The 11,799-nt window shown below is 43.1% G+C and overlaps 1 protein-coding gene across 1 annotated transcript; it reads left to right on the top strand.

Annotated features, from left to right (window-relative positions):
- The first annotated feature begins 3,729 nt into the window (after positions 1–3,729).
- On the top strand, positions 3,730–6,496 carry LOC102445301 (histone H4-like). The gene has a single exon (XM_075935129.1). The coding sequence runs from the start codon at positions 3,787–3,789 to the stop codon at positions 4,096–4,098; it is 312 nt and encodes a 103-aa protein (XP_075791244.1). The 5' UTR covers positions 3,730–3,786; the 3' UTR covers positions 4,099–6,496.
- The last annotated feature ends 5,303 nt before the right edge of the window (positions 6,497–11,799 follow it).

Genomic DNA, 11,799 nt, shown 5'->3' on the forward strand with positions numbered 1-11,799 from the left:
TGGTGATAATGCTTTTTCTATTCCACTACTGTCTCTGGAGGATGTTAAACAGAAGCTACTAAAATCAGACATTTTAAAATCAGTGGGTTCAGATAACTTTCATTCAAGAGTTTTAAAAGTGCTGGTTGAAGAGCTTCCTGTACCATTAATGGTGATTTTCAATTACTCTTGGAGCACTATTTTTAATAAAGGTAAATGGCAAGACCTGGGTAATTTTAGATCTCTGAACTTGACAGGATCTCTGGCAACAAAGAAAGTAGACTGTACTTACAGGATGGAGGACTCTGAAAAATATTTGGGGGTTGTGGTGGATAATCAGCTGAACATGAGCTCCCCATGTAATGCAGTAGTGAAAAGAGCTAAGGAGATTCTGGAATGCATAAACAAGGGAATCTTAAATAGGAGCAGTGAACTTATTTTACCTCTATATTTGGCATTGCTGCAATTACAGCTGGAATACTGTGTCCAGTTCTGGTGCCCACAATTTTAGATAGATGCTGATAAACTGGAGAGGGTTCAGAAAAGCCATGAAACTGATGAAAAGATTAGAAAACGTGTCTTGCAGTTAAGTTAATTGGATTGGTCTCTTTGAATATCTAACAAAGAGAAGGTTAGGACTGACTAGACTGCAACCAAAAAATGTCTACATGGGGAACAAATATTTAATAATGGACTATTCCATGTAGCAACAAAAGCTGCAACATGATCTAATGGCTGGTGGTTGAAACAAGACAAATTCAAATGTTTTTGAATTGTAATCCATAGCCAACGGGAGCTGCAATTGCCCATACTTAGGGATGCACAGGTAAATATAGCGCTGGTGGCCTACCAGTGAACACTGCCATTTTATTGCCCACTCTAGTTCTATGGCCAGAGGTATACAGGAAGTTAGATAGGTGATCAGTGATCCCTTCTGACCATGGAATCCATTAATCTATATTAGTATTGATAAAGTAAGGTTAAATCTTCCCTTCTGTGGAGAAATCCACAAAAGAGATTCCTGAGGGACGGGAAAACTGAGTTCCACCTCACCATGTTTACTGTAATTCATGTTCTCTGGGGGTATGTCTACACTGCCACCCTAGTTTGAACTAGGGTGGCTAATGTAGGTATTCGAAATTGCAAATGAAGCCTGGGATATAAATATCCCGGGCTTCATTTGCATCTTGCCGTGCGCCACCATTTTTAAATCCCCCTTAGTGCGGACTCCGTGCCCACGGCTACACGCGGCATGGAGTAGGTAGTTCGAATTAGGCTCTCTAATTCGAATTACCGTTACTCCTTGTGGAACGAGGTGTACCGGTAGTTCGAATTAGAGAGCCTAATTTGAACTACCTACTCCGTGCCACGTGTAGCCGCGGGCACGGAGTCAGCACTAAGGGGGATTTAAAAATGGCGGCGCCTGGCAAGATGCAAATGAAGCCAGGATATTTATATCCCAGGCTTCATTTGCAATTTCGAATACCTACATTAGCCACCCTAGTTCGAACTAGGGTGGCAGTGTAGACATACCCTGGGGGATTTGGTGCCTATAGACTAGGAAGACGACCGTGTTACTCCACTAGTCCCCTTCTCCCTGGCAATATGGCTTCCTCAGGAAGCAGGTAACAATTAGATAGGGGTCCCAGAGGATGATCATTAGCAGAAATGAAAAAGACAAACTGGTTGATAAAGCTCTGAGCTATACCAACTCTCTCCTGGAATTCTATGCAGAAATGTGTGATGGTTTTGCAAGTGAGAGCCAGAATCAGTTCCATGCTCTTCCTCCCCCCTCCACTGCCCATCTCCAAATTTCTGGGGGCCCCTTTCACAGGGAGCAAGGGTGGAAGGAGTTCTACTGAGGTAATGTTGCATACCTCACCACCTTCTGGGAAGGGAAAGAAAAATGGAATGATGATATGAAGACTGCACACCTGCAGATGCCAGAGACTTAGACCATTCCAAAGTTAATAAAACTGAATTTTTCCACAGGCACTGTGGACAAAATTTTTCTATTGGTCATATTATCTTATCCTGTACGCAAACTCTTGTTTTATAGATATAACAACTACTTCATTTTCCTTGCACTAGAAACTTTTTACTGAGGAGAAAAATAACTAAGTAGGAGAACCCTCTACTTCTCATTTTGGGTCACAATGGAAATCCAGACTTTAGAAATAAATCAAATTCTGTTAACATTTGTACTACACACAACTATTTCTTCAGGGAACATGAACATTTTTGATCAGACACCACATTTATTTAAATGAGAAAGTGGGTTTCAAAGTTTTGGTATGTTAGCTATGAAAGAAATTTTCCAAAGGACAGTTGTAGGGGAAGGAGAGAAGCCTTAATGCCAAATTTCTCATCAAATAATGAAGGGGGGGGGGGGTGACCTTCCCAATAGGTTATGGCAACTGTATTTTGAAGACTAGTGACAGAATATGCTCTACATTGCATATAGACTATTCTTCATCAACATCTGCATGATAGCCAGATAAATTAACACAGCTGCCTTGCATATTCTCATCCTAACATAAAGGGTTGAATACGGCTAAATTTTGAAGGCTAGAAAGATTTGCATTTCATAGAATGTTAAAGATGGGTTATTAAATCTTGACTCGTAATGAGATTATGACATTTTTATCCTGGGGTTATTTGCTAGTACTGAATATAGCAAAGTATATTCTTAGAGAGAAAGGGACAATGAGATCCTATGAAACAATATAGACAAGCAATATTCAGATATTACAATTCTTAAAGGGCAAAATGATTTACAATGAACATTTTTTATTTTATGTATAGATTCAATTTTATAATCCTTTCATTTTGTGAATAGCCATTTTTCACAGTAAGGGTCCAACTGAATTCAGTGGAATGTTGCCAATTCATTGAATGCTCTTTTTTCTTTACAGATGCAGGGGATCACCCAGAGAATGGTAACAAAGGAGTAGCAGTGTATATTAATTTTTATTGGTACTGGTAATTCCACAAAAAAAGATGATTTCCTAGCATGAAAAAAAAAATTGAGACGGAGAAATAATTTCATGCTGAAGAGCAAAGCATGTACTGAAACTTTGTCACTATCTCTTTTTGGTAATCCTGAAACTTGGAAAATTACAAAAGAAATGTGTGTGTCCGAGGACAAGCATCTGAAGATGAGTCTAGATGGGATTTTTATAATCTACTGCTTAACAGTTACAGCTTTTGAAAATCTAACTATACTTTTCACACATGCAAATATTTACATGTGTTTTGTCCACAATCTTTGAAAATGGAGCTTTGGAGACCTAGATTAAGTCCATTATAATAGGTCTGTGAGGGTATGTCTACACTACCACCCTAGTTCGAACTAGGGTGGTTAATGTAGTCATTCGAAGTTGCAAATGAAGCCCGGGATTTAAATATCCCGGGCTTCATTTGCATCTTGCCGGGCGCTGCCATTTTTAAATCCCCGTTAGTGTGGACTCCGTGCCCGCGGCTACACGCGACACGGAATAGGTAGTTCGAATTAGGCTTTCCAAATCGAACTACCGGTACATCTCGTTCCACAAGGAGTAACGGTTGTTCGAATTAGAAAGCCTAATTTGAACTACCTACTCCGTGCCATGTGTAGCCGCAGGCACGGAGTCCACACTAATGGGGATTTAAAAATGGCAGCGCCCGGCAAGATGCAAATGAAGCCCAGGATATTTAAATCCCGGGCTTCATTTGCAACTTCGAATGACTATATTAACCATCCTAGTTCGAACTAGGGTGGTAGTATAGACATACCCTCACAGAGCTGTGACTGAAAAGCTAGCGAGCATGTCTGGCCGTGGCAAGGGATGTAAAGGTCTCGGGAAAGGAGGCGCTAAGCGCCATAGGAAGGTGTTGAGAGATAACATCCAGGGTATTATGAAGCCAGCTATCCGCCGTTTGGCGCACTGTGGGGGCGTGAAGCGCATTTCGGGTCTCATTTACGAGGAGACTCGGGGAGTGCTGAAGGTCTTCCTGGAGAACATGATTCGAGATGCCGTTACTTACACCGAGCATGCAAAGCGGAAAACGGTGACTGCTATGGACGTGGTTTATGCATTGAAGCGCCAAGGCCGTACTCTGTACGGATTCGGAGGCTAAGCCTGTCAGTCATTCTTAGGGAAAAGAAAAAAAAACTTCAAATGGCTACATTAACCACCCTAGTTCGAACTAGGGTGGTAGTGTAGACATACCCTGACTGACCAGGATTACAGTAATCATGGTATTCTCTACTATGGCCAAGTCTTAAAATTATGACTTACAAAGCCCACCCCTGACCAAACTAAATGAGACTCTTTTTTCACAAAAAGGTACATAATACCTGAACTGGCTTGACCTTCCATTCAGTGGGAAGTAGCTAGAACTCACCTGGTTGAAAGGAGAGGAAGGAATTGGCAGGACATTCTCTATGAAAAGTCCTCAGCTATAGAATTTGTTTCCTCACCAGCACTCAGATTTAATATCTCCAGAATGTGCTGTAAGGCCCATCTTTTCTTGGGCATTGGTGAGCAAACAAGTTAAACCATTGGAATATTTTATACTTGTATGGTTATTATGGAAAGGAGGGCTACTTTGATTTTTATTATATGTATGGGAAATAAATACAATATTTCAATGAGTGTTACAGAGTATTGAAATGTTGTACTTAGAAATATTGTTTTAAATATTGTGAAGCCCTAGGCTGTGACATAGCTACTGCTAAATAAATAAGGGCGACCTTTTCTCACATTAAGTAGTATCTTACCGTGGGCCAGATTTTGTCACATTGCTCATGTTCTGGAGAAGACCTACTGACTTGACTTTAAGAGTAAGATAATTCTCAGCAAAAGGTCTGAATCTGGGCTCAAGAATTTATCCACTGTTGTCATCCTGTTTTCCTGTTGGTGGATATTACGTTAGTTTATTGTTTTTATGTCATATTCACCATGTTTGTTACATTGGAATAGGTACTCTGGAGAAGACACTGTGCTGCACCTCTGAGGCTTTAAGCCACTTCTTTTCTCTTCCTATCCTGAGCTATTCCAGGGGCTGACCTTGGACAGTAAGGGCTGTAGTTATATGGCAACATCCAATGACTGTCCTCTGGATTATGGAACTGCTTGAAATCTCCATTGCATGTGTGCAGCCTGTGACACATCCTTCCACCCTAGCATGTTCCCTATGCCAGGACTTAAAAGGGGGTCCTCAAAAGACACCTTTTAAAGCTGTTCTCTGCACCAGGGAAATTTTCCTTCAGTTCAAATAAGTATTTAGCAGCAAATTTATTCTGCTTTCACCTTTTTTTTTACCAGATGTACAGGGACCCTTGTGAGGGTAAGAATCTTATCTTCTGTTTTGTTGTACTGATTTGTAATACTTAGTTATAATAATTATATTATGTCCAACATAGGAATCTCTCCATTTCCTCATCTGGTTCTGGGGACTCAACTCAGTTTTATATCTAATATATAAAATGAATTGAACATACAACTATATTTCAGCCACATTACTCTTAGTTTGGATTCTTCTCAGGCCAGGTGTACGCTAGACCTGGAAGGTCAGCTTAAATTTTGCAACTCCAGCTATATAGCAACGCCTGTCGGCTTCCCTTACTCCTCGTGACCGCAAGGAGTCCAGGTGCCAGTTGGAGATGCTCTCAGCATTTGATTTATGAGTCTATAATAGACCCGCTAAATCCAGTGCAAGAATATTGATCTCCAGCATGGCGAGTATAGATGTGCCTTCTGAGACTAGAGTTATTCTATTACTAATATTTTGCTTCTTCATTGCTGTGGACTCAAGATGGAATATGAAATTTAAAATATTATTTTAAAATTAATGTTTTGTTGAAAAAAAATCTGAAACCACAACATAAATAAACCATATGGCACCTTTAAAAGCTTTAACTTACTTTTTGGACTAAAACTAACATCTGGGCTGACAGCTTGCATCCAAGTTTCAGTTTTGATGTCCATGAAATGTCCATGGTGAAAACTATTGAAAAACTGGCTGTTTATAATGAAAACCTGGTCTTAAGTGACATTCAAACTATACTCTAGTTAAGCCACACTGTTTATGATATTATACATCAAACATTTGCAAGATGAAAAGTAATCTTCTTTTGAGTGTGTTTTGGTCATGTGCAAGGTTATTATAAATAGCACTACTTAACTTGGATGAATAAAATTGCATAATAACTTGGTAATATCACTGAATTTGAAGGGAGCTAGAAGAACGCTGATTGCTATATTCATACCTCTAGGAGCACACGAAATGCCAGGACACTTTGTATTATTAGCTGAAAATAACGGAGGCTTTGTAGCATATATACAGGCTGCCAGATTATGATTAGCTCTTCATGAGTGAGCAAGTGGAATGAAAAGAGGGGTCTGGGACCCTCCAACAGTCCCTTGCAGCTGGAACCTCTGTTATAGTGGCCCCATTTCTAACCTATAAAAAATAATGCTGACCTATCATAATCAGGAGTGCTGCCCAGCACTTGGTGACTAAGGGGTTAACTCAGCCGATACCTTTGCTAGGTACCATGGGGGGGGGGGGGGTTCAGGCAATCAGCCAATAACAATGCAGGTAGGAATTTCAAACTGGAAAAGAAGGGGTTTTCTCGCTCTCTTCATTGTTTGAGATCAGAGCAGTTTCTCCCAGGTATTGCGGGAGATTGGAGAGGTTTCTCACCCAGAACAGACTTCTTGAAATGTGTAAGTTTAGATACTCTGTCAGGGTTTATTGTTTTCCTTGTTTGGGACTTTGGAAATCATGTCTGAGCTGGCTAATTGTTTTTCTCTTTTGTAACTAAGGATTACAGCCTAAGGACTTTCCCTGAGTATATATATCAAATTGTGGTTATTGATCACCTACCCAATTTACTATGCTCGTGACAGTAGTTTTGTTTTGATAAGTTTTCTTTTTATTCTGATTAACTGGTATTGGTTGATGTGTCCTTAGGTCTAAGTGCCTAGTTACAAGGGAAGAGTCCATTGTGGTGTGTGGATTCCCACTGTTTTTCCCAACTCCAAGCAAAACGGAGGTTGGGGAAGGGGGGAGAGCTTTACCTGAGAGAGGGGATTTCCCAAGTGATCTCTTCCCTGATTTTCTTGGAATCACTTGGGTAGTGGAAGTGAGGAACCAGTCTTGTTTTTTCTTTTTTGGATCTATGGGGGACTGCGATTGAATAAGTTTGTCTCTGGGAATCACAGAGTCAAGTTTTTGCAGAGTTTATTCTGTTAGCCGGACCCCCATCTTTGCACGCATAGTGTTAGGTTGGGGGAGGGAGCCTTGACATGACCTCAGGTTTAGCAAGGTTACCTGGGTTAATTAGTTAATCTGAATACCTTATTTTGAAGATCTAAAGCATAATGGCCCAAATGCACCCCATGCTACAGCAATCTAGCACAAAGTCAATGCACCATTTAAATACCACAAAAGCTTGCAAAATAGTTAAAAAGTTGGATTCAAGGAGGACACAAGCCTATGCTGACCCTTTGCTCTGTTGTAAATTTTGTCTTTGTTAGTTAAAAATATCTGACTACTTTGCAAAGGTATTTGTACAATGTCCTACTTATAATGGGAAAACTGGTGTGTCACAAAAAGTTGAGCTTGGGTCCAGAAACCTACTTGAACTGTATGACTGTTTACTTCTGTAGTTCCCTTCTACAGTTTTTTACAAGGCGTGGTCTACACTAGCACTTTACATCAAATTTAGTCACATATAGTCCATTTTCTAAATGATGATTCTACACTACCAAGCCTGTTGCATTGACCCTAATGGCCACTGAAGTAAATTTCAGTACTCCTGCTTTTCACAGGGAATAACACTATTTCCGACCTTGCATGGTCAAGTTTATGTTAGTGCAAACACAGTGCTGGGAAAAAGTTGAGGCTATTGGCCTCCGGGAGGCCTCCCATAGTTCCCCACTCTGGTCAGAACTTGTGCCTATACTGCTTTGCAGAGATGAATCCATTCTCTTCAAGCTCCGAACCACCAAGAGGAATGTGGACGTTTATGGGGAGATCGCATGCTTCCTGATGGTTAAAGGCTATTCCAGGGACAGCCAGCAGTGCCGAATCAAAATCCTGATGCAATCCTACCAGAAGGCGAAGGAGGCAAGCAGATGGTCCGGTGCAGCATCTCACAGATGCTGCTACTACAAGCAGCTGGATGCAATTTGGGGGGTGGGAAGTGCGACCATCTTCCCCAGTATGTCTTGGCAGGACTCCACAGTCAGGCATGGGGGACAGAATGGTGGCAAAGGGGGAGGAGGAGCGTGGCTACAGGCATTCCACAAGGGCTGGTAATGATGCTAGAGCCTCTCCCTTCTTCCCAGGATGGCTCCCACACTGCACCAACCTCAGGAGAGCAATTCCGGTGAGTTCACAAACTTTTTCCAACTGCAAGTGGGTCAAGGCAATGGGGTGTGATGTGCAGCATACTCTGTGTTACTGTATCCGCAGATGAAACAGGAGTCTTGCCTGCACATCCCCATGAAGTTCTCAAATAGGAACCCTTTGATCATTCTCACAAGGTTGTTGGGTATGTGGGTATGTCTACACTGCATCAATAGCTTGAAATAGCTAAGCAATTTGAGCTATGCAAATTGCGTAGCTTACATTGAGTATATTTCAAAGTAGCTTATTTCAAAAATTGGCGCTCTCTACACAGCACCAAATTTCAATATAAATCACTATTCTGAAACATCCCTTAATCCTCATGGAATGAGGCTTACAGGAACATCAGAAGAGTGGGCCCATTATATTTCAAAATAACGGGCTTGCTGTCGAAATGCGGAAAATGCTATTTTGAGATCATTGAACCACAAAGCTTTGCAAGATAAGACCCAGGTTTCTGGTCACATTCAGTCAACATCTACTCCCAATCACTGTTATTCAGAGAAGACTGATATCTCATGGCAACCCTGGAAGAAGGAGGCAGGAAACCTATTAGCACTCTCTCTGAGATGTCACGCATGCTGGACACATATCCCTTCTCTCTTCCCCCACTGCAGGCTGGAAAAGTAGCAGTGTCTCAGGAAGCTGTGTGTGCCCGATTCAGCATTTGCTGGATAGAGAGGGAAGCTACCCAGCCTTATCCCTCCCTTCCTGCTGGTCAGCTCCTGCCCTGGCTGGCCCCTTACCATGCCTGCATGCCTCTGAATTGTGTTCTGACGCTCCCCTGAGAATTCTGTGCACTTTTTGTAAAACGAACCTTTAAAGCAAACATTTGGCCTGGACAGAATACACCTCCATTGTCTTTGCAGAGCTCTTTCATGTAGGCTAACAGTTTAGGGTTAGGCTTAACACAATGTATCTCCTTTAATGTCTGCCCTTGGAACTTTTCATTGCAGCTGGAACAGCAGCCAGCTTGAGCATATTCCCTCTCTAACAGCATCTGCCCGCTTGGCTCAGATCTAAAGGGAGGACATATTCAGGGAATAGATGGACTGCATGAACTACCTCGTGTAGGAGATGTGGGCAGAGCACCTGGACCAGATAGTTGACTGCCAGAAGAGAAAACCCACCAGGGAGCAGCAGGCAACACAGCAGAAGACCATGTTTTACTCCCTGAGGGTATGTCTACACTACCACCCTAGTTCAAACTAGGGTGGTTAATGTAGGCAACCGAAGTTGCAAATGAAGCCCGGGATTTAAATATCCCGGGCTTCATTTGCATCTTACCGGGCACTGCCATTTTTAAAGCCCCGGTAGTTCGGACTCCGTGCCCGCTTTCTAATTCGAACTACCGTTACTCCTCATTCCACATGGCTCCACTGCCCCTTTGGCTATGTCTATACTGCCACCCTGGTTCGAACGAGGGTGGCTAATGTAGGCATTCGAAGTTGCAAATGAAGCCCGGGATTTAAATATCCCGGGCTTCATTTGCATCTTGCCAGGCGCCGCCATTTTTAAATCCCCCTTAGTGCGGACTCCGTGCCCACGGCTACACGCAGCATGGAGTAGGTAGTTCGAATTAGGCTCTCTAATTCGAACTACCGTTACTCCTTGTGGAACGAGGTGTACCGGTAGTACACGAACTACCTACTCCGTGCCGCGTGTAGCCACGGGCACGGAGTCCGCACTAACGGGGATTTAAAAATGGTGGCGCCCAGCAAGATGCAAATGAAGCCCAGAATATTTAAATCCTGGGCTTCATTTGCAACTTCGAATGCCTACATTAGCCACCCTAGTTCGAACTAGGGTGGTAGTGTAGACATACCCTTTGAAACACTGCCTCTGGGCATTTCAAGGGGGCAGTGGAGCCTGGGGTCAGCTGGGGAGTCCCCAGCTGATCCAAGGCTCTGCACGGCACTTCCCCGGAACCTGCCATGTGGAACCTGGGGGTAGTTGGGGAGTCCTCAGCTGACGATAGGCTCCACGGCTTTGAAATGCACAAGAGCTCCCGCTGGGGACTCATGTGCATTTCAAAGCAGGTACCCGCGTGCAGCCCAGACTCGGTGGGACTCCCCGCTGGCCCCAGACTGTACGTGGAGTTCCACATTCCTCCTTTGAAATGTACATCTAATAGTCGACAGAAATTCCGTTGACTAGTCAATTAACTGCATTTTAACATCCTTAATTTGCACTGCCCTTTGCTGTGCTTTCCTTATTGCGCTGGTGTTCGGCTGCTCAAACTCTGGGTATGTCTAGACTGCTCTGTCGCATCCAAGGAACATGACTGCTTTTCTGAAAAAAATTTTGGAAAAGCAGACGTATTTTTTTGGCATCCCTGTAAACCTCATTCTACAAGGAAGAAGGGATTTTCCAAAAGAGGCTTTTTTCCCTGACATCTGGCCCAGTGCAGATGGGCCGAATGTTGGAAAGCCTCTTTTGGAAGAAAAGCAGAAAAAGATATGCAAATTGTAGTTCACAATTTGCATATCTTTTTCTGACTTTTCTTTGTAGTCTAGACACAGCCACTCTGACTAGGTGCTCTGCAGCAGTACCTCACCCTTCCTCTTGCACAGATTATGGAGCTACAACATGTTGCCACCACAAGGGGAATGTTTGCTGAAATCCAACTGTGAGGAGACTCCTAAACTTACCCTTTAAATGTCCAAAAGCACATTCAGCCACCATTCTGCACTTGCTCAGCCTGTTGTTGAACTTTTTCTTGCTGGGGTCCAGGCTGCCAGTGTATGGCTTCAGGAACCACAGGAGCAAGGGGTTGGCTGGATCACAATAGGCATTTCCACCTTTCTGATTCTGATTTTCCTGCTTGGGAAACAAGTGCCATTCTGCATCTTTTGGAAAAGGCAGGAGTTCCTAAAAATGCACAAGGCATGTACCTTTCCTGACCATCCAACGTTGATGTCAATAAAATGGCCTTTGTGATCCATCAGCACCTGCAGTACCATGGAGAAGTACCCCGAGTGATTTATGTAATCCATGACAAGGTAGTTGGGGGCCAAGATGGGGATGTGTGTTCCATCTGTCACCCACCACAGTTAGGTAACCCCATTGTGGTAAAGCCATCCATTAGGATACCAATGTTTCCCAGAGTCACAACCCTCCATAGTAGAATGGTATAGATAGCCTTAGCTATTTCTATGACAACGGACCCTGCTGTAGATTTCCCCACTCCGAACTGATTCTCCACTGAACAGCAGCTGTCTGGCGTTATAAGCTTCCAGAGGGCTATTGCCACATGCTTCTCCATGGTTACAGCGAGTCTCATGCCAGTATTCTGGTGCCTCAGCACAGGGACAAGTCATTTGCAAAGTTCCAAGAAAGTGGCCTTGCACATTCGGAAGTTTTGCAGCCACTGCTGATCCTCCCATTTCTGCATCACAATGCGATCCCACCAGTCTGAGC

Source organism: Pelodiscus sinensis, chromosome 8 (genome assembly GCF_049634645.1).
Source record: "Pelodiscus sinensis isolate JC-2024 chromosome 8, ASM4963464v1, whole genome shotgun sequence".
In the NCBI taxonomy this organism is placed as follows: Eukaryota; Metazoa; Chordata; order Testudines; family Trionychidae; genus Pelodiscus; species Pelodiscus sinensis.